The 23,150-nt window shown below is 39.6% G+C and overlaps 1 protein-coding gene across 1 annotated transcript in view; it reads right to left on the bottom strand.

The window, feature by feature from the left end:
* Window positions 1–23,150, bottom strand: part of LOC149259569 (2-oxoglutarate (2OG) and Fe(II)-dependent oxygenase superfamily protein) — a 538,837-nt gene that overhangs the window by 432,204 nt on the left and 83,483 nt on the right. Inside the window, exon 6 of the mRNA XM_089376311.1 lies at window positions 14,011–14,083. Coding sequence (XP_089232437.1) covers window positions 14,011–14,083 — 73 coding nt within the window. The remainder of the gene's footprint in view (window positions 1–14,010; window positions 14,084–23,150) is intronic.

Raw genomic sequence — 23,150 nt, 5'->3', positions numbered from 1 at the left:
ATGAGATTAAGATACAGCAGCCCTCATTAATTGTATCACTTGGTTATAGCTTAACACCCAACCTAATCAAGTTTACTTTACATTACATTAGGTGACCAACGTTGACCTAAACATTTATGTGGGCCCATAACCCTCTCATAGAGGGAGATGCCCCACCTCATGAGTTGTGTATAAATAGTAAATACACAAGCCATGCCTCATTTGTAACATCATATTGATTCATCTTGTGATTTATTCTCTAGCCAACCGGCACGATTCTTTAGCATACAGGCACAATACTTCTCTTGTTCATGGATTCTCTCTCTCTGTCTCCTGTGCTACTACCAGTATGATTTCCTCTAGATTAGTGTTATAAATACATGTATTTTACTTGGTTGGATTAGGGCTTGTCACCATAGATTAATGACCTCAAAATGGTATCAAAGCAAGTGTGACTCTTCCTTACCTATCTAAAGCTGATTTCAGCGCTGTTTTTGGTATGAAACTAGGATTTCAGCACTTTTAGGACAGCAGCAAATTTCTACGGCTTTTTTCACCAATGACCTTTGGCCATGTTCTCAACTTTTAGCAGAGTTAAGGAGATTATTTGCATATTTGTGTTCATTTAGGACAGCATTCCCTTCTTTTCCCCTTTTTCAACCCAAAATATGCATTTTCAAGGTAGCGCAGGTCTGAAACTGGGGTTCTTCAGCCCTGTTTCAGAACAGAAGCACTTTTTAAGATATCTTTTACCATATTCACCCCCAGCGCTCTCCTCTTTTGGTGAAATTTTGGCTTTTCCAGCAAGATTGAAGGATTCTTTTTGCAGATTGGTACTTTCCTAAGGCAATGAACCCTATCTTTCCCTCTATTTCAACCAAAATTATTTTTTTAACAGAGCTGTATCAAGTGTTTTTCTCCTATTTTTCAGTCTTTTTCTGAATACCTTCTTCGGTGGAATTATCGTTGTAAAATCGAAAGTTAATTTCTTCCTTAGGGCCTTTGAAGAGGTCCACCTCTCATATTTGATCAGGAGGATTGCTTAGCAGCAGAATTTTCTGGGTTAGACAATTGACTAGCACCTTTTGCCCTCAAGGCTATGGAACTAAGACTTGTGAATCATCTTTATTGAAGGGTTTCAAACATTAGATATTGTAATGATTTCATTAATGTATTAATTAATAGTGTTAGAAAATTATATATTACAGAGCAATGGAACACACATAAAATATTGTGGAAACACAAATACAGAAACGCATAAAACAAGAGAAACACAAATATACGTGGTTCACCCAATTTGGGCTACGTCCACAGAGAAACTTCTGTGTGAGGCTTGCGTGAGGACTGCGTCCCTTGTTGCGCTGTCTCTTTGATCTTCCCTCTACGTTGTCCCTTTGATGCTCTGCGTCACCTCCTCCCCAGTGAATGACTGATGTTGAAGCCAATGTTACCAAACTCGGAATCGGCAATAAATCGGCGAGGCAAAAGAGCGAAGATTTTAATCGGATCGGGAAAAAAGCGGCAAAAAATCGGTGAATTCATTAAATAAAAATATACACATATATTGAATTAAAAAAAAAAAAAAAACAAAAAACATTTTTCATTAATATTCAGTAAAGGCATGTCCAAACAATGCATAATATCAATAGATGTCCAAAATATCATGAATGAATAAGTATCTCATATATGTTATGAGTCCAAACATGATCCAAAGTACTGAGTCTTGACTCCTGAGTCCTAACCAGTGACTACATAGAACCAGAAGCATATGCTTCTAAAAGTTTACAAAAAACTGCATACTAATCAAAACAAAATCAGTAACTAAGAGTCTAAGACTCTTAAGGGTGAGAACTAAAAGCGATTCCTCTCACTCCTTCACTTGCTTGACTCTCAAAGTTCTCCAAGTCATGAAGTCTTAAAAGAGGATCCTCCTCTAATTGGACCCAGTCTGCTGCATTTGTAGTTTGCAAATCTATCTCTTCAAGGTCGATTGGTGAATGATCCAAACTTGTCACTATCATGAGACATTGAAATGTGAATTGAAGTTTCACTTTGAAGTTTGAAGTTTGAACTTTAAAGTACGAACTAGATTATGAAACCTTCAAATTCAAGCTCTCGAGTCTCACCTAGTATTTGTTTGTTGCGAAGTCGTAGATTGTAATGGACAAATACAAGGTCATTTAAGCATTTTTCTGTCAATCGGTTGTGTTTCTTAGAATGTATTTTCTCAAATATGCTCCAGTTGCGCTCACAACCTGAAGCACTGCATGCTTGGTTTAAGATTCGAATGGCAAATCTCTTCAAATCGGGCGTATCACTACCAAACTTTTGCCACCAAAGACCTAGCAAGTGGCAAGGGTTTGTGAGTAGAAGTACTAAATAGTAAAAACTTAAAAAGACAAGAAAATTTAATAAAACATTTAACATACAAAATAAATTTTAAACAAATTTAATGAATTGATGAAGCCTTCAAGCTGGGTACCTGGCAACATCTTAGACCTTTCTCTTATAGCACTGGTATAGGCAAACAATTTAGGTGGCGCCCTATAATCTTGTAGTTGGGAAAAGACACGACTTTGAAATCTGGATCAAGGAAGCACCTTTCCATGCATGTCATAAGTCCTCTGCCAACCTCCCCATCCTCATTAAATTTGCTCTTATCATAAAAATATTGTGGGTTGAAGAAGTACCCATCAGCATGTAAGGGGGAATGCAATTGCCTATCCCAACGTGCATCAATAATGTCCCAAAGAGGCATATACTTTGTCTCATCCACCCCATATCTTCTTTTGATGGCCTCCTTTGCGAGATCCATCGCCTCATAAATGTAACCCATAGCGGGTTTGTCACCATCAACCATCCTGAAAGTTCAAGCATTCAAATTTAAAGAAATATGAAACATTGTAAATAAAAAGAAGCTTGAAATGAAATTTTAAAAATGAAAAATTTAAAAGACTTGAAGTACCTGAGAACTCTAACAAGGGACTCCGTCATTGCAATAATCTCTTCGGCATCTTTTCAGAAATCATCATTAAACACAAGTGCAACAATTTCAATGCCTTCAAGGGTCTTGCAATGTTTAGATGCCATCCACTCAGGTCCCGAGAACATCCTCTTCAGATTTATCTTTTGCTCAACCACAAAATGCAAAGATATGAAATTTGTTGCAAATCTAGTCACTGCAGGTTGAACAATTTCTTTACCTTCAGTGTATTTTCTCATCGTGTTTAGGACAATAGTGTGGTTGTATAGGTATTTGGTTATGGATTTTGCCTTCTCCACAACCTCATGTATCCAATGAAGATTACCAATGTCCTCAAGCATTAAATCTATGCAATGGGCAGCACAAGAGGTCCAAAAAATAGTGGGGTCAAAAAGTCTACCAGCAGCCATATAATTAGCTGCATTATCGATGACAATTTGTACAACATGTTCTTCTCCCACTTCTTGAACGACTTCCTCCATCATTTCACAGATAAGTTGGGCAGTCTTAACCTTGTCTAAAGCATCCACTAATTGAGAAACATTGTGCCTGCGGAACAAGATACAAGGAAATTTATTAAAGTTCTATTCCTCTGATCTGTCCATCCATCACTCATGATGGTGCACCCTGTTTCTACCCATGATGAACGAAACTTAGCTAGCACAAGCATGACATCTTCAACACTCTCTAACAACAAATATGTCCTAAGGCTCTCTGATGTAGGGGCTTTGAACCCTGGACCTGCAACAACAACTGCATCAATCATAGCTTGCCAATAAAGACTTCTGGCACAGTGGAAAGGTATGTCAGAATAGTACCAAAAGTTAGCAATGGCCTTCCTTGCCTGACTGTGGATATTTTTTTTCCAACTAGTGGCATCCAAGGTAGGTTGGGAACCGGGTTTTGTGCGGGGAGCAAAAAAGGTGTTTATGTTTCCACCTCCAGTGTTGAAGGAAGGACTCATTTGGCCTTGAGTTTGACTTGGACTTGGAGGCATGTGTGGGAAACTTGGGAACGGCATTGAGGATTCAACAGAGGGAGGTGACAAGGGGGTAGTGGAAGAAAAACCATCAACTCCAAGAGTTCCTATTTCACTATTTTGCTTTGCTTTCTTGGCATTATGCTGACGCAACATATCAATGGCCAAGGTTGCTTGGTGTTTGACATTATCGTCAACCTTGTTGCAAAGACCTATATCATGGCCAGGTATTTGTGCAAGGTGGAACTTGAATCTATAAATGCCTCCACTACATTTCGCTTTGCAAAATTTACAAATTAGCTTGGGGTCTCCAAGAATCTTGTCACAATAAGCCCAAGCAAAGTCCTCCCTCGGCATTGTTGTTGTTTTGGACTTGTGTTTAATTTGTGGCTTCTGTTAAGATTTGGAGTCGTGGCTTCTATTTAATTTGTGGCTCCTATGAAAGACAATAAAAAATTAAATTTAAAAATGATCCAAAAATTTAAAATATGCTAGAAATCTAAAAAATTAAATGAAATCCCTTTTTGGTTAGTTATAACTTATAAGAGGGTGCTCTGTCTATATTAAAAACCAATGAGGCATTTTAATTGTTTCCTTTGTCTACTTTACATAATACTAGAGACCCTCTCTGAGAACATTTGCAGTCTACTCTAGGTTTTATTGAGGTGTGTTCGAGGTCACAATGCCATGTTATCTGAAGGTATTTCAAACTCTTTGTGAACACATTTAAGGACACTCGGAAGGCACTCTTTTATGATAAGTTCCCAACTTTACTTAGTAACTCGACTAGGAAGGGATAGATCCCCTAATAGGGATGAAAACAAAGAAGCTACCCACAGAACCTATAGACCTATATCCCACTTTGAAATAGAAGTTACCTAGATAGAGTTGACGAAGGATTTTCCACGACTTCCTGGACAGCTCAGGAAATTTCCATTTTGAAGCCCACTCCTTCACCTAGAACCTATGTGGTGTTGCGTGCATGCTTCAGATAAGTTGACTGTTGTTTGCTCACGAAGATATAGGATTACTAGACTAGGGCTATCCCATGGTTCACAGTGGAAACTGGAAAACCCGTTTGTCAGCAAACTTGCAAAGTGAACTGCGGCTTCTTTGCCCGTCTGTCTGGAAAGAGAACTGCAGCGTCGTGGACAGTGGAATGTGGCTTCTCTGCGGTGTCGTGGATGGTGGAATGTGGCTTCTCTGCGGCGTCGTGGACGATGGAATGCGGCTTCTCTGCGGCATCGTGGAATGAGGTTTCTCTGTGGCAGCGAAGTGAACAAGCAAACTGGCGGCAACGTAGTGAACAATGAAAACCCGATAAAGCGACAATCCTAAACCGGCAGACTCAGGAAAAAAATGCGAAAATCAGCCCAATCACAGACTCGCGAGTCAAACTCGCGTTGACCACGAGTCAAACTCGATCAATGCGATTTGACTCGCAGAGTTTTGACTCTGCTCGTTTCACTGCCGATCCGATTTTAACTCGCGAGTACTCGTCGATACATGTTACACTGGTCGATGCCCTCCTCTTCCTTCACCCTGCAACTCTCCCTCTGAAATCAAACTCTTTCTCCTTGAGAATCGATTTCCCTCAGGTTACTAAGTATTTTCCCAGTGTGTCTCCAAATGACTCTCAAGTCTTCTCTTATACTTTTACTGTTGATGAATCAACAGCCGAGATTAAGTCCCTAATCAACGGCTAAGATTAAATTAGACTTGATCCTCGTCTCTTAGAAGCTTCTCACCCATACTTTCATTAATACTCATTAATATTTTTATTTTCCTAAATTTAGACTTAGGAACCCCATTAAAAATATTAATTATTTTAATAACTCATCATCCGAGTGGAATTTCTCCAAATGATTTCTGGGTCTTGGAGATCTCATGTGTTCTAGCCCCTCCACAAAATTTCAGAGCTAGAGCACATTCGATGCTACCCAAAATCAACACTCCCTTTTAGCGAGGCATGTGCTCTAGCAATACTTCCCAACAGAAGTATCATACTGATCCACGACATTGGCCCTCTGCGCTGCTAATGCTCGGCCTGCTGCCCCTCATCTACTGCGTTGTTGCAACCTGTACTTCTGCCCATGACACTGCTACATATGTACTGCAGGTCCCTCTGAATATGTTGCATCATGTTGCCCATAGCACTACTACTGCTAACTGCTACACTGCAACTCCCTGTACTATTCGCTTTTGCTACTGAAACATATTCTCAATCATCCACATCTTCTCCCTGAAATAAACAAACTTTGTTCTTCCTAGAGCCTTGGTGAGAATGTCTGCCACCTGTTCTCCTGTCGAGGTGTACCGTAATTGTATTGCCCCTCGTTGGACACAGTGTCTGATAAAGTGACACCTGATGTCAATGTGCTTTGACCGATCATGAAAAACTGGATTCTCAGAGAGCTTGATGCAACTCTAATTATCACACAAAATATTGGTCGCTTTCATCCTTCTCCTGAATAGATTCACAAGCAACTTCCTATGCCATATGGCTTCACACGATGCTGTGCTAGCTGCCATATATTCAAGTTCTGTTGAGCTCAAAGCTACAGATTTTTGTTTCCTACTACACCAGGAGGTCATTCCTGATCCGATGTTGAAACAGTACTCAGTGGTACTTTTCTGATCTACTGAACTCCCGGCCCAATCTACATCAGTGAACCCACTCAGCCTGACGGCATTACCTCAGGTTTACATTAGTCCATGCTCGGTTGTTCCTCTTATATATATCTAAGAATATGCTTGGCTGTCGCCCAGTGCGCCCTCTTTGGTTCCACCATGAACTGACTGAGGATGTTGACAGCGTAACAAATGTCTGGCCTGGTATTGACCAGATACATCAAGGACCCTATGAGCTACCTGTACAAGGTGGGATCGACTTCTTTATCTTTAGATTCTTCCAGTTGGTAATCACTAGAGTAGCCATAAGTCTACAACCCTGCATTCTGAACCTTTTCAGAATTTCTGTAGCATATCTCCCTTGTCCAAGGAAAATTCCATCCTTCTGCTGCCAAACTTCCAACCCCAGAAAATAATGCATCCGCCCCAAATCCTTCATGTCAAATTCTGTAGCTAGGTTTTCCTTGCAATCTTTGATGAGCCTGGATGAACCTGTTAGAAAAAGATCATCCACATATAACACCAAAATTAGAGGCTCATTCTCTACAATCAGATAGTAGAGGTTGGGATCTGCGTCACTCTTGACGAATCCCATCTTCTACAAGTAACCATCAATTCGACCGTACCATGCTCTAGGCACTTGTTTAAGCCCATACAAGGCTTTCTTCAACTTGCATACATGAGATTTCTTCTCATGTGTCTCAAAACCCTTTGGTTGTTCAATGTATACTTCTTCTTCTATCACCCTGTTCAAGAACGCAGTCTTGACGTCCATCTGGTGAATCTCCCACCCCATCTATGCTGCAAGGGATATCACGGATCTAATAGAAGTATACCTGGCTACTGGGGCGAAGGTTTCTTCGTAGTCTATCCCTTCCTTCTGAGCATACCCCTTAGCCACGAACCTGGCTTTGTATTTTTCCACACTGCCATCTGCAGCATATTTGACCTTGTAGATCCATCTCGAACCTACAACTGACCTGTCCTGAGGCCTAGGTACCACTTCCCAGACATCATTGACCATTATGGAATTGTATTCCTCCACCATAGCATCTACCCATACTTGATGTTGAACAGCCTCCTGAAAACTAGAGGGTTCTCCAACCTGAGCCACCAAGGCTTGGTACCTATCTGGTTGTCTACGCTCCCTTTTCTCGTTCCTAGGAGCTCCAACGAAATCCTCTGCATCCCGTAGTATCTATCGAAGTTCCTGACTCGTTCTTCCACTGGTAGTGGGTAGATCTATTTGCTCCTCCTATTCCTGAGACTCCATCTGTTGTGACACCTCTGGGATTTTGTCTTTAGGAGAAATATTGGTGCTGGTTTCTGCTGGTCGAAGTGGTTGGACCAATGGATCATCCTTTGACTACTCTTCGGAAGGCATTTCTCGGGATTTCCTGAAAGCTCTGTCCTCCATGAACTTTACATCCCGTTGAACTACGATCTTCCTATTTCCCGAAAGATAGACTCTATATGCCTTAGCATTCTCGCTATATCCCACAAGATATTATTTTTCTGCAGTTTGATCCAATTTCTTCCTCTTTTCTTCGGGTATATGGCAGTATGCCAAACTCCCAAATATTCTGAAATGACTCACCTCAGGCTTCTTACCGGTGAAGACACTCTCTGGAGTAATCTTACTTAATGCCCTGTGAGGAGTCCTGTTTTGGACATACACTGTTGTGTTGCATGCTTCTACCCATAGAAATTTGGGCATATCCTGATCATACAACATCACCCTTGCTGCTTCAACAATATTCCTATTCTTCCTCTCTGCTACTCCATTCTGCTCTAGATTATAAGGAGTTGTGCATTCTCTTTTGATTCCTTCCTTTGCGCAGAAATTAGTGAAGTCCTTATCAATGTATTCTCCACCATTGTCTGAGCACAACACTTTTATCCTCTTTCCTGTCAGATTCTCAACCAGAGCCTTAAACTCTTTGAATCGATCAAAAACCTCATCCTTGGTTTTTAGAAAGTAGATCCAAGTCTTCCTGGAATGGTCATCAATGAAGGTGACGAAGTATTCGGCACCACTAAGAGCTTTTGTGGACATGGGTCCGCAGATATCTGAGTGTATCAATCCCAGAACACTCTTAGCCCTACTGTTACTTCTGGAATAAGTTGCTTTGGCATACTTGCCTAGTGCGCACCCTCTGCATACATCGTCTCGTTTGGTACTCAACTTTGGAACTCCTGTGACGGTTCTTCCGAGAATTCTTAGAGCCCCATGGTGCAAGTGTCCCATCCTCCTGTGCCATAGTTCATTCAAATCTTTTTCCCCACTGCTGCCTATCAGTGCCATTGGAGATTCTAGTTGTAACTTATACAATCTATTACTTCTAACTCCAATTTGGGCCTTCTTTTTCCAACTCGGATGTTTGACATATACTTTCTTCCCAATGAAGAAAACATCATAGCCCTTGTTTTGTAACTGAGATACAGAGAGTAAGTTCATCCCCAATCCTGGCACATGCAGCACATTGGTCGCTCGAAGCCGATCCCCTGCTTTTGTTTGAAAGACTATAGTACCTCTCCCTACGGGGGTACATTTTGACTTATTTCCCATGGTGATTTGGAAGTTCATTTGTTCTTCCTGATAGCTCAAAAAACATTCTCGTATTCCTATCATGTGCGCAGAGGCTCCACTGTCAATATACCAAACCTCAGATGAAGCAGAACTTGCTAAGCAAGCGACTTCTTCTTCCAGTCTGGAAGCTAACATAGAATAGTCGTGATCCATATTCTTCATGCTTTCCTCTTTCCCGGGAGAACTGCGTGAGTCCTTTTGAGTTGCTGCCCCAGCATCATGCTCCCAACTCATTGTAGATTCTCTAATCCTGTTGCCCGATCTCTGCTCTGATACCATGTGAAAATTTCTAACTCAAAATTCTACTGTAGTAACTGATTTATTTCTCCTACTTAAATAAGTTATTTACAAAACCCTTCAGTAAACATCAAAATAAATTTTACGGCAATTGTCACATACTAGCATAGAGAAAATAACAGTGATATACAAGCACAAGAATCAATCACATCAACACAATTATTTTTGGACAATTGTCCCTGGAAAAACCCGATGCAGGAAAACCGGTGCAGCAGATGAGGGTTTATTTATTATTCTTCAGCAGCAATCTCTTTACAAGGAACGATTTCACAGAATATAGAGACACCTATGAGAGAAACACCTGAGACAGTTTTTCCCTCTGCTCTGGAGAAATTCTGACACCCCAGAGACCATTCAGCCTTCACTGTGTCACTTTTGCGTGAGGCCTGCCACCTCTACGTCACTTCTGCGTGAGGAATGCGTCCCTTGCTGCGTTGTCTCTCTGATCTTCCCTCTGCGTTGTCCCTTTGATGCTCTGCGTCACCTCCTCCTCAGTCTTTGACTGATGTTGATGCCCTCCTCTTCCTTCACCCTGCAACTCTCCCTCTGAAATCAAACTCTTTCTCCTTGAGAATCGATTTCCCTTGGGTTATTGAATATTTGCCGGTGTGTCTCCAAATGACTCTCAAGTCTTCTCTTATACTTTTCCTGTTGATGAATCAACAGCCGAGATTAAGTCCCTAATCAACAGCTAAGATTAAATTAGACTTGATCCTCGTCTCTTAGAAGCTTCTCACCCATACTTTCATTAATACTCATTAATATTTTTATTTTCCTAAGTTTAGACTTAGGAACCCCATTAAAATATTAATTATTCTAATAAAATACAATCCTGGTGGAATTTCTCCAAACGATTTCTAGGTCTTGCTGATCTCATGTGTTCTAGCCCCTCCACAAAATTTCAAAGCTAGAGCACATCTGATGCTACCCAAAATCAACACCTTCTTCCTATAACATTTTCAACTTGTGCCATGAATTCTTGAAACTTCTCAAACACTTCATCCCTGGATTTCAAGAAATAAATACATGTTTTACGAGAGTAATCATCAACGAAAGTGACATAGTGCAAATGTCCACCCAAGGATTTGTTAGGCATAGGTCCAGAAACATTAGAATGTATAAGGTCCAAGATTCCTTTGGATTTACTATCACTACTAGTAAATCTTCCTTTGACATTTTTCTTGAGAGCACATCCTTTACAAACTCCCTCATGTTCTATCTTGATTTTAGGTACACCTTTAACAAATTCCTTCATTCTAGTCAAAGCTTTATAATGAACATGAGCGTACCTTCAAAGCCATAGTTCACAAACATCATAGTTGTGTATCAAGGCTTGAATTGAGTAACCAAGGAGACAATATAGGACTCCTATTCGTACACCAATGACCTTGGCAGATTCAAAGAATGAGTCCTTCTTCCGTACTAGAACTTGACCATCAACAAAGGAAATTCTATATCCTGTCTTCAAGAGATTAAATTGACAACAAATTCTTCAACAAACCGAGAACATATAAAAAGTTGTTAATAGAGACATTACCTCGCGACTACAATTGGAAGGATGATGAACCAATGCCTTTGACTTTGTACTTGCCAGTGTCTCCAAGCTCCACCTTTTGAGCTATCTTCTTTTCAACCAATTTAGAGAATTATCACGGCTTCTAGTCATGTGCCTAGAGGCACCACTGTCCACCAACCAAATTTCATCATGACCTGCAATAGAACCTGTGAAAGCAGAACAAAAGGAATATTCATCATCAGAATCCTTCTTCCTAGGCCTCCTCTTGTGTGAAGGTTCTTTTAGATCAATTGCAGAGGCATGTTGCTTCCCTTTCCTTTTTCAATCATCATTCCTTTGAGGACACCTATTTTGATAGTGACCATATGCTTAGCAACGAAAACATTGAACAATAGACATGTCCCTTCTTTCCTGAGAGGGAGGAGGTCTTCTTTGTGGAGTAGGTCCTCTTCCTGGAGCAGGTCTTGGAGCAGATCTTGAAGTAGGTCTTCTACCTGTATTTCTTTGAAATCTTCCAAAATTTCTTCTTCCCTTGCTATTCTTTGAGTGGGCTGCAAAAGATTGAGAATCTTCACCTGGATTTGGAATTTTTCCTTTGGACATGAGCCTAGATTCTTCTTGAGTACAAGCAGCCCATAGCTTATCAAAAGTAGGAGCAATTTCCCTACCACTAATGCTTGATGCAAAAGAATCGCAAGAGTCAGGAAATCATTGAGCGCTACAGCGACTAGTTCTTTATCAGTTACATCTTCATCAATACCTTTGAGTTGATCTCTTATTTGAGATATTCTCACGAAATATGATGCCACAATATCATTCTTTGTCATCTTAACATCACGAAGTTGATTCCTTAGACTTATAGATTGACTAATGTTGTTGATGGCGTACAATCCAGTGACAGCCTCATACATTTCCTTGGAAGATTTGTGACCAACAATATAAGGAATCAAATGATCTCTAACATATTCCACAATGATGCTCATAGCCAAGATGTCATCTTGAAACTTGTCTTTTCCTACTTGATCAACTAATTCACTAACCTTTCCTTTCACAATGCCTAAGTACTTATGCCTTGCAAGAACAAGGTCAATTCTAGTCTTCCATGCTTTGAAGTTTGTGGCTCCTTCAAGCTTGTTTTTTGTCTTCATGAAGGAATTCATGATGAAAATGCCCAATCAAGACAAAAGATATAAGACCTCAATGCACTTCAATGTTCTTCAAGATGACCCAAATGCTCTTCAATGTTCTTCAAGATGATCTAAATTCTCTTCAAGGTGATCTCAATGCTCTTCAATGCTCTTTTCCTTCACCAAAGCTCTAAAACCATGTTGATTTTCTAGTAGCAAGCAAGACTAAAACAAATTTTCAAACTGATAACTACTTCCAATGATATAATTTGATTTCTTTAGAGCATTCCAATCATTAAGGAGTTATACTTGAAAATTTTAACCATAAACGTCAATAGAGCAATAGAGATCACAGAAAACAATAAATCAAGAGACACCAAAATTTCTTGGGAAAAAACCCCACAAGGGGGGAAAACCTAGTAATCTTTCCTTATGAGAGAGAAAGTTCAATTCATCAATAGTACATTAGAATATTCTAGTCAAAATCCCAAACTGATTTCAATAATTTCCGAGTCAAAAATAGTCAATGGACAGAAAAAGTCAATGCAATGTCCAAATTCAAAGTCTGAATAAGATGGTTGAATTTCGGCCCAAGGCTTCAGGTCAAAGGGCCGAAATTCAGCCTGCAATTCCTCAGTCAAAGCCTTGGTCAAAGTGCAATAGTTGACCTGCGGTCAACAGCCCAGAACAGAGATAAATCTTTAGTTAAAGATAGTCAATGTGTTGTGGCCCTGCGGTCAACGGCCTGTGACCCTGTGGTCAAATCCCTTTGGCCCTGCAGCCTTGCAGTCAAAGGCCTCCAGTCCTGCAGCCAACTGCACTCAAACAGTCAAACTTTGCTCAATCATATTGTTGTCAAACTTAGTCAACGCGGCCTTCAAGAATCTGGTCAAACTCGCCGTTTCTCCTCATATGTGTGGCCATTCAAGATAGAAGATAGACCTCAAAAAATCACTTCGCTAAATCATACTGTTGTCAAACTTAGTCAATGCGGCCTTCAAGAAGCTGGTCAAACTCGCCATTTCTCCTCACATGTGTGGCTGTCTAAAAGAGAAGATAAACCTCACAAAATCAGATCAGATATGCTCATCATTGGTTGTGAAAAAGACAAGTCACATCATCTATACACACAAGTCGAATAGGGCAAAATCACCCAAGTGACATGCCGCTTCATGAGCTGGGCCAACTTGTCTTCCTTAGCCAACTTGGTGCCCCAAAAATAAATTTTACTTTAAATATTTCTTCATAATTCTTCTAGGCTGTCCTAGGCATGCGGGAATACCTCCCGATGCTACAACAAATCAACAACTTAAAAGATCAAACAGAAAGCAAGAGCACAATTCAGAAATATCTTGGCTAAAGACATTAAATAGCCATCTCATATGCCTTAAAATCATAACAGAGTTTGGCTGACATGTAATCGTGAAGGAATGAATTATGGAGATCAAAATATAACATCATTTTGATTACACCATCTTGGTTCTAATTGTAATTATAATGCTAATGCAACTGAAATGGATGTCATCAAATGCATAGCGACAAAAAGATATAAATAATAATACGGGCTGCATTAAAAAAGAATTCGGCAGAGGATAGAGGTCCTCATTAAATTTATGCACCTATAGCTAGTATGCAACCATTAGGCAGAAGTGCACCTCTCATAAAACAGTAAAAGTTAAACATCTGCAGTTACACCTTCAAATTAATATAGTGGTGTGGGATATTGTGATAAGTAAATCCTACTCCATAACTATCAAGAGAGATGCAAATTTCTGATAGCTTTTATGTCGAACATCAAAATGCATAGCACCCAATCATATGATTCTACTGACATAGATTCCCGAAGCCAATATTGTCAATGTTTTACTAAAATGTATTCCATCACCACAAACAAAAAATAGATCATACCTTTTGATGAGGCCTTCATCAGAGGTAGGTACGTCTACAATTGGATTTGCATAGAATGATCCTTTGAACTTATCTGCATTATCAAGATATGGCCAAATACTTAATGATGATAAACTTATAACTTGAGAAAGACTTTGAACAAAATCCTATATGCTAGATAATTTTATTAATGTCCAAAAAAAGACCACAAATGTGGGTCAAGGTGTACACCATTGTAATACAAAAACATGGATGCAAAACTAGCTCCAATACCTAAGCTACCAGCAACAAGTTTAAAAATCTTAGAACATAGCTAAAAGAATATATCAGAGAAATAAAGAAAGAGACATCAGAACTGTCTCATTATAATATCAACCATATTAATTCAATGCTATGTACCGTAAAAGAATTGCACGTACACCACATACCTTATACATAGATTAACTGCTTCTAGCACCCCCACTAAAAAAAAGACCTAGGGCCTATCAAGGATATGTAGCAACTTGTCACAACAAAAATATAAGTTAGACTATTGACTCATTTAATGTAAGGTGATCAGACACTCAGAACCCCTGTTAGTATCATAAGCATCAAGGGACTTTGCAAAGGTGCAGATGACATTGGAATCTTCTCCCTACAAATAATGTTATAAATCTCCAGTCATCTACAATGTGTGATACTGAAAAAGTGCTCTAACTATCCTCCATCCAAGACTTTACACTGAACTCTATGTAGTATGGTTGTAGTCACAACCTATTTGAATGTTCTCTACCAAATAAATACTACACCAAATGAGGGGGTTGATGAAATTCATGTTAATCCTCACAAGGTTGATGATCCCCGATTGATTATTGCTCATATTTCAGGTAAACCTCTGACTTCATTGGTTTTGGCCCACTATAATAATCCTTGTCTCGCAGTACAAGACCTCCTTATCGGTGGGAAGTTTCTCCTTGCTCCAAAACAATGCCTTGGCATGCTACACAAATTGCATACACGAATTCTTCTCCCACTCTTTTGCTTCTTGAAAAAAGGTGTGACAGACACAGAGTGCACTTTTATAGGATGGCATGATTTCTTGATTTTCATGATATATATCTTCACAATGCCACTAACAATAAACACATATGTAATTTGGCAAATAATAGAAAACTATAGCTATGCTTGCTTTGCAACTCTTAATATCATACACTACTATTAGCAGAATCAACTACTGTAATTAAACAGGTCATTCAAGGTGAGCTACAGTCTCTCAGTCATCAAAAATGAAGTTGACGAACAGGTCGAAATCTCAAAAGCTGCAAATAAATCTCGCTATATGAAATTGAGAGAAATGGAGATGGAAATTTTGTGCACTTCTTTTCTGTTTTGTACACTTGATCTGGGTTTCATCAATATATTGTTTGTCATCCATCTTGATGCCTTCAAAGTGGAAAAAGTGAGGCATCAGCTTACAGGACCATTTTTCCCGGCAGGAGCCAGTTTGGAAAATTGGGGTTTGAAACCTTCCAGGAGCATTTTGAAGCATCAAATGGAGTTTTTTGGGGATAAAACTTTGCCGCTTTAGCGCAACACTTTTTTTTCCTATTCTACACACAGAGACCTTTCCAACAATGCAAGAATCGCCTAAATCAAAGTCTATATGCAAAAGTTATGCCACTCAGAAGTTGACCTTCCTGTTTTGACCACCATATTTCGAGAAGACGCCACGTCAACCCCCATTATTCACAGAAAATGGGCTAGACACATGATCATGATGAAGAAGACTCTAGAAAAGTCCATATCGTAACTCTAGTTAAGAATTGAAGAAGTCAAACCTAACCACTAGTAGACTATTGGACTGTGTTATAACTGGGCCAGTACGAGAAAAAGGGGTTTTATTTTTTCGAGGGCATTTTGTTCCATAGACGAGTAGAGTAGCCAAAAGCAATAAGGAGAAAGTACTTAGAGAGAATTTGTGCATTATAGTAACCCATAGGCCATAGGACTTCTTTGTACTTGCTGCCATTTTCTATTCAAAAAAAGCGAGAAACGTAGCCTCACTTTCCAGATGGTTTTTCTCCCAAACAAGTTTCCAAGGATATATCTTGTGTCAATTGTGGTTTGTGAGTTTTTAATTTTGTTGTTCTTTATTTTCTGCAGAATTATAATTTGCATGTATACGCAATAAACAATAATTTACAAATCCAAAAATCTAAAGAGATGCGTGGATTTTAGATTTTTTCAGTATAATTTTTCCAAATCTGTTGTGACGAACGGCTCAGTGGAATATCCACAATAGTTTATAGATCATATTGGTATCAGAGCAGGTTTCTTTGAGTATATTGTGGAGATTTGCAGGGCATCTAGATCGGCTAAGCCAAAAGTCATAAAACGCTAGTCATAGCTGACGAATCTGTGAATAACCCTCATGATCTAGCAAAGGAGGGCTTTTCACGATTGGAAGCACGAGTTGCAAATATAAACCATAAAATGAATCTCCTCATGACGGCCTTGACCAATAAGCTCAAACTATTAGAAGAAGATGGAGGTTCTAATGTAGAGGTCTAATCAAAGGGGAGATCAGTGTTAAAATCTGAAAGTTCTATATAAAAATTGGAAGATTCTTTGTAGAAACTTGAAAGTTCTATGCAAAAAACCGAATGTACTTTGCAGAAAATTGAATGGAACTGAATGTACTTTGCAGAAAGTTGAATGCACTTTGTAGAAAACTAAATGTACTTTACAGAAAATTGAATGTTCTATGTCGTTACAATTACTTAGAATGCAGATTTATTCTTCAAAACTTTTCAGAGCAATAATTGTAGATAGAGCATAAACTTAGGGATCATATGAAGACAGCCAAGCACAAATATGAGACATTGAGATTTTGGTCCAATGACCAGGGAAAACCCCTTCAAGGGGGAAAAGCCAAATGATTCTTCTTCTAATAGATTTATTCAATTGTTCAGCAGTGTACACACACACACACAGAGAATGAGAATGAATAAAGTCATCAATGTCTAATCAACTTGCAGTTGAAGTGCACTTGCTCTTTGATTGAAAATCTGCTCCTTCTCTTGATTAGATCATGTCCTTCGCACTTGCTCCAACTCTTCCCTTGCAATTGCTCTTCACTAGCTCTCACACTTCTCTTGCACACACTCAACATTTGCTCTCCTTCTTCACAATGAATATGTTATTCTCAACTCTCACTTGCTCTTGCTTAAATAAATGAGAAAGGAGAGGAGTTACAAAATGAATTCATGCCTTGAGAAAATAATAAGAGAATCGAATTCCATGAGGAAGGATTTACTCGAGAAGTGTAACTCATCCCAAGAATAGAGAGAGAGGTACAATTGTCTTGAAGAGTTGCAATTCGAATTAGGGAGAGAGCGAGTTACACTTAGACATGAAAGAATATTTGGTGAGAGTTACAAATTGAATTGAATGAGGGAGTTACAAGTGCATTTAATGAGAAAGAGTTACATTTTTGCCATACATTGAATTAGTGAAGAAGAGTTACATTCTCTTAAGTGTGGAGTTACTATTTTATTATAAGATAGAGGTTCGATTTGCCAAGTAAGATATTCTCAATTTTGTTTACTTATTCCATGAGAGAATTTGTTTTTTATTAATCGATTAAAGGTGAATGACTTTGGACTATTTTATAAATAATAGTATAATAATAAAATACTAGTAAGGATAAAAATTTAATTCTTGACTTGTATAATCATGATTGATTTGATTTTAAAGTGGATTCCATATGTCGAGATCATCTTCGATCCTTTCAACATGACTTTCTATTTTTGGAATGTCACTTCCAAATTGAGATGTGACTTACAATTTTGGAAAGTCATATTAAAATTGTCAAAAATGAAATTTTATTATAGGTGGTTCAAACAAAGCTGAAAGATATGATTTCTTCTAAGAGAAATTCATCCCCGAGCTACCAAATTTTAACAATCAGGAGATCGGGAAGAAAGAGAGAACAAACTAAAGAAAGCACTCAAAAAATATCAACTCAATTCGTATCATGAACCATTCACAATCTCTGTTCAAAATGGAAGCAAAGGTCAATATCAAGGATATCAAGGTGAGATCGATGCTCTGAAGCTAAATCATTGGTTGCAACAATTAGAAGTTTATTTCAGCATTCATCACAGAGAGGAAAAACAAAAGATTTCATTTGCGTGATTGAAAATAGAGGGCCATGCCCTGACCTGGTAGGAAAGTCACACAAAGACCATGAGGTTGGAGGGGGATCCTTTAGTGACTAAGTGGGCATAAAGTCATCATTTTATCCTATTGGGTATGTAGAGGACTAGTGGATTGTTGATTTGGGGTAGCATCAGATGTGCTCTAAGCCTCAAATTTTGCAGGTAGGCTTGGGCACAGGGATTCCAAAGAACCCAGAAAGCGTTTTGGGAAATTCCACCCAGAAGTGATTTTATTAAAATAATTAATATTTTTAATGGGATTCCTAAGACTAAACTTAGGAAAATTAAAATATTAATAGGTATTAATCTAATCAGGGGTGAAACTTCTAAAAAATCCACAGATCAAGCCAAAATGATCTGAGCCTTAGATTATGTTTTAATCTAAGTCGTTGGTTGTCCAACAGGTAGATATAAAAAGGTACTTGAGGGTCATTTGGAACACACACACACAGATAGAGAGAAATCGATTTTCCAAAGTGAGAAGTTCTCAGGAGGAAAAATCGATTGAAGGAATCTCTTGCAGTTGAGGGGCAAGGATAGTAGCTTCGGGAGAGAGAGATTCTCAGCCAGAGATACATCAGCAGAGAGAGGCAGTGAGTGATCCAGAAGCTTTCATGCAGAGGCTGACGCAGGGCCAGAAGGGCCACGCAAAATCAGCGCAGAGGAAGAGAGAGAAGTCTAAATTCTGCAGAGGAATTCGATTTTCAGAAGCCGGGAGTCGGGGTGTGAGACCAGGAGGCAGAAATCGAATTTCCTAGGCAGCAAATCGATCAGCCAGAGGAGTGACGCAGCACCCAGAGAGCTTGACGTTGTGCTGATGAAGGCACTGCGCAAAGACAGCGTAGAGGCAGCCAGAAAAGTCAGGAGGCAGTCAGTTTGGGGCTGGATCAGCGAAGATATCTCAGTGATTGTGTGAGGTAAACTCACAAAGCTTATGCCAGTATTTATTTCTATAACTGAATAACCCTGTGAGGTATTCAGTGATGTATTCAGATTTTTCTACTGCATAATAATAAAACCCTCAGAGTTGTTGCACCGGTTATCCCGCATCAGGTTTTTCCGCAAACTATTTGTCCAAAAATAATTGTCCTATGTGTTGTAGTTTTCTTTCTTGCTCAATATTTTGTTTCCGCATATATGTAAATTAAGTGAAGGCTGCAGATGTATTTACTTCGAAATTTACCGTAGAAGACAATAAATAACTTGTATGATTTAATCAAGTAGGAGAAGTAACATTAGTTTGTTGCAGTAGGGATTCCGGCTTAGGAATTTTCACATGGTATCAGAGCTAGTGTAGGAGAAACAAGAGGAGAAGAACTAGAAACCCCAGCACTGAGAAAAAGGGGAAATCGAAACGCTGCAGGAGGCAGCAAGTCAAAACCCCAGAGGGTTTGCGCAGTTCTAGTCGGAGGATCGAAAATTCGAGGTAGTCTCTCTCTCCGAGTGAGTTGACAGAGAGAAAAGAGCTTCCAGTTCGAATTTTTGCAGTGGCAGAGGGAGCAGCACTGAGCCTCAGCGTGAGGAGCAGCTGGTGGACACAGATTTTTCAGTGGGCAGCTTTGCTAGGCTGAAAAGACGTCAGAAGAAAGAAGCAGCGGAGCATAGTGAGGGAATACTTCCTCAGTGATTTCTTGCCAAGGAAATTAGCATTTCTCAATTGCTGAGCAGCAGAGGAGCAGCAGCTTACCAACTCCATCAGGGAGTGCGTAAGTCAGCCTAGGAGCTACGCAGCAGGGAGAAAGAGGGAGTTGTTCGAAAATTTTTGGAGGAGATGGCAACTAGTGGCTTGAGGGATCAGGACAGGTTGGACAAGGCTTCCAACTATGCCATCTGGAAGGCTAGGATGACTTTCCTACTAGATGAGCATGCCCTCAAGATGTATATTGATAATGTGGTGGCTGAACCTGCAAATGCAGATTCGCTGAAAAAGTACAAAGTTGAGATGGCTAAGGCGAAGAGGATGATCTCGGATGGAGTCAAGGATCACGTGGTGTGCAACGTTGCTAGCAAAGGGACCACTAAGGAGATGTGGGATGCCTTGGCCACATTATATCAAGGAACTTTCGAGCAGATGGAAAAGTTGATAAACATAAAGCTCGTCTTGTTGCTAAGGGATTTTCACAAGTTGAAGGCATTGACTATACTAAAACCTTCTCCCTTGTTGCCAAAATGAACTCTATCCGCCTTGTTCTTTCCCTTGCTGCCTCTTTCAAATGGGAAGTCCATCAGATGGATGCTAAATCTGCCTTCTTGCATGGGGACTTGCATGAAGAAATCTATATGGAACAACCTACTGGCTTTATACAAACAGACTCTAGCCTTGTATGTCGGCTTAAGAAATCCCTTTATGGTCTCAAGCAAGCCCCTCGAGCTTGGTATGCCAAAATGGATAGCTTTCTTTTAGATATTGACTTTTCTAGGTGTCATTCTGACAATACTATCTATACCAAGAAAGTGGGTAAGTCTCTTATCATTCTTGTTCTTTATGTTGATGATCTTATCCTTACTGGTATCGATCCCAACCTTATAAACCATGTGAATTCAAGCCTTAAAAAGAAGTTTGAAATGACAGACTTAGGACACTTGCATTATTTTCTTGGTCTTCAAGGCTTGCAATCCAAGGAAGGTATTTCCCTTTCCCAGTCCAAGTATGCTTGTGATCTTCTACGCCAATTTCACATGGAAGACTGTAAGCTAGCCCCTTCTCCATTTCAGTGTGGAGCCAAACTTTCAGTCACTTGTACTTCCCCTGAAGTTGATGCTACCTTATACCGTCAGCTTGTAGGAAAACTTTTGTATCTGACCCATACCCGTCCTGACCTTTCCTTTGTTGTTGGCCTTATTGCTCGGTTTATGCAAAACCCACATGAAATTCATTGGAAAGCAGCTAAAAGAATACTTCATTATGTTTGAGGTACAGTTCAGTTTGGGATTCATTACAGTGCAGAAGCATCTCCTCTATTGGTTGGTTTCATTGATTCCAATTGGGTTGGTGACCCTGATGATCGGAAGTCTACTGCAGGTTATGTCTTCACTCTTGGTTCTGAACCTATTACATGGGCTTGCAAGAAACAAAGTGCCATTTCTCTTTCTTCAGCAAAAGCAAAGTATCGTGGTACTGTAGAAGCTAGTAAGGAAGCCCTGTGGCTTCGTCAGATCCTGTCAGAGTTTGGTTTTCAGCAGCAGCATCCGACTACACTTTGGTGTGATAATCAAAGTGCCATTCAACTATGCAAAGATCTAGCCCAACATCAGCGCAGCAAACACATTGAACTACACATGCACTTCATCAGAAAGCTCATTCATGACCATGTTCTTGAAGTGCAATATTGTTCAACCGATGATCAAGTTGCAGACATCTTTACAAAGGCTCTCACAGAGGCGAAGTTTACTAAACTTCGATTTATGGTTGGAGTTCAGGAAGTTGTCACTAAGGGGGGGTAGGCTCTAATGCCTCCTTCCTTCTCCTATTGTGTCATATTTGTACATTCTTCAATCCTATCCCAAGTTGTTCTTAAGGGGGGATGTTAGGATATTCCGACACATGGGAAATAGTTAAGTATAACTTGGTCTAGTGTAGAGTTAGGTAAAGTGTGTTTCTTTATTATGTACATTTGTAACTTACAATCTGACGGTCACAATATGTTCTAGACATGAAGTGATCTGACGATTCATTCTCTCCTTAGTATTACCAACGTTTTATCTGTGGCTTAACACCCGATTGGTCCATGATATTTATTTAAAGAGCATGGAGGGTCATTTGTAGGGCGACCGTTCATGAGAGAAGCTTATGTAAATTTTCTTTCTTTTATTAATAAATTGCCTAAAGTGGCCACGTTGACTCAGGCCGTGGACTATTTCCCTCTTTGAGGACTTTAACAACGTCAAGAATACTGGTGTATTGATCTGTGATCTATTTGTGAGCGGTGTCCTTTGGTCTTCTATTTGAGGAACTTACCCTGTAAATTCCTACACAAAGTGAATGTGAGTTTGGGCAAGTCTAAGGAGACAAGGAAAATCGAAATTTTGGTGTCTCTCTCTCTTTGTTCAATGTCCAGGATTGGAAGATCGAAGTCTTCCAAGTTTCACTATTGCTGGAAGTTTCCAATTGTCGTAAGTTGCTGCATAGTCGAAGTTGTTGGGAAGAGGTCGAAATTTTGGGAGGCTGACTTGGTGTGGAGGGAAGATCTGGTCTTGGTCTAGGGTGAAGAGTCTCAAAGAATACTATTGAAAGGAATAATTATCTTGACTGGGTTTTCCCCTCGAGGGGGGTTTTGCCCTAGCATGTGCCTACATCTGGTGTCTATTGTTTTATGTGCTACTGCTTTTGGTAATTGCTTAATGAACTAAAGAAAGAAGATATAAAGAATCGTAATAATAAGAAACATCACAAGTAATTATCATGAACAAGAAAATCTTTATTGCCTCCCTGATTTTCTAACATGGTATCAGAGCTTTGGTGAAGAAGGAAGAAAAAGGCAGTCTCAAGCACTTGATCCATTCATAGGTACTATCTTAGGGAAGGAGTCTATTATATTCAAGGAAGATGTCTAACTCAATCAAGGGTGAGAACAAACTTGAAGGAGCATCTAACTTCAAATCCTGGAAGAAGAGGAGAAGAAGAGGATTGACCTAGTCCTCGAGAAAAGCAAGGTGTTGGATTTGGTAAAAAGAAATGTAAAGAAGCCTACCGAAGAAGCCGGTGATGTCGACAAAGCAAAATTCAAGGATTTAGAATCAGTGGCTATGACTTTGATGGTAGAAGGAATAAAAGACAATCTTATCCCATTCACAGCTAACATCGATCATGCTCAAAAGATGTATGAAGCCTTGTTGAAGTTGTTCACTATTAAGAACATTGGTCAAGTAGCAAGTTTGAAGAATGAGCTGAGGACTACGAAGATGACTAAAGAAGATACTGTGGCAACCTTCTTTGTGAAGATAGCTAGACTCAGGGATGAT

Source organism: Pinus tabuliformis, chromosome 6 (assembly GCF_031772625.1).
Source record: "Pinus tabuliformis cultivar Carrire ecotype Pingquan chromosome 6, CPIR1, whole genome shotgun sequence".
In the NCBI taxonomy this organism is placed as follows: domain Eukaryota; kingdom Viridiplantae; phylum Streptophyta; class Pinopsida; order Pinales; family Pinaceae; genus Pinus; species Pinus tabuliformis.
The sequence above is the reverse complement of the archived record's forward strand: the minus strand, read 5'-3'. Positions and strand labels throughout refer to the sequence as shown.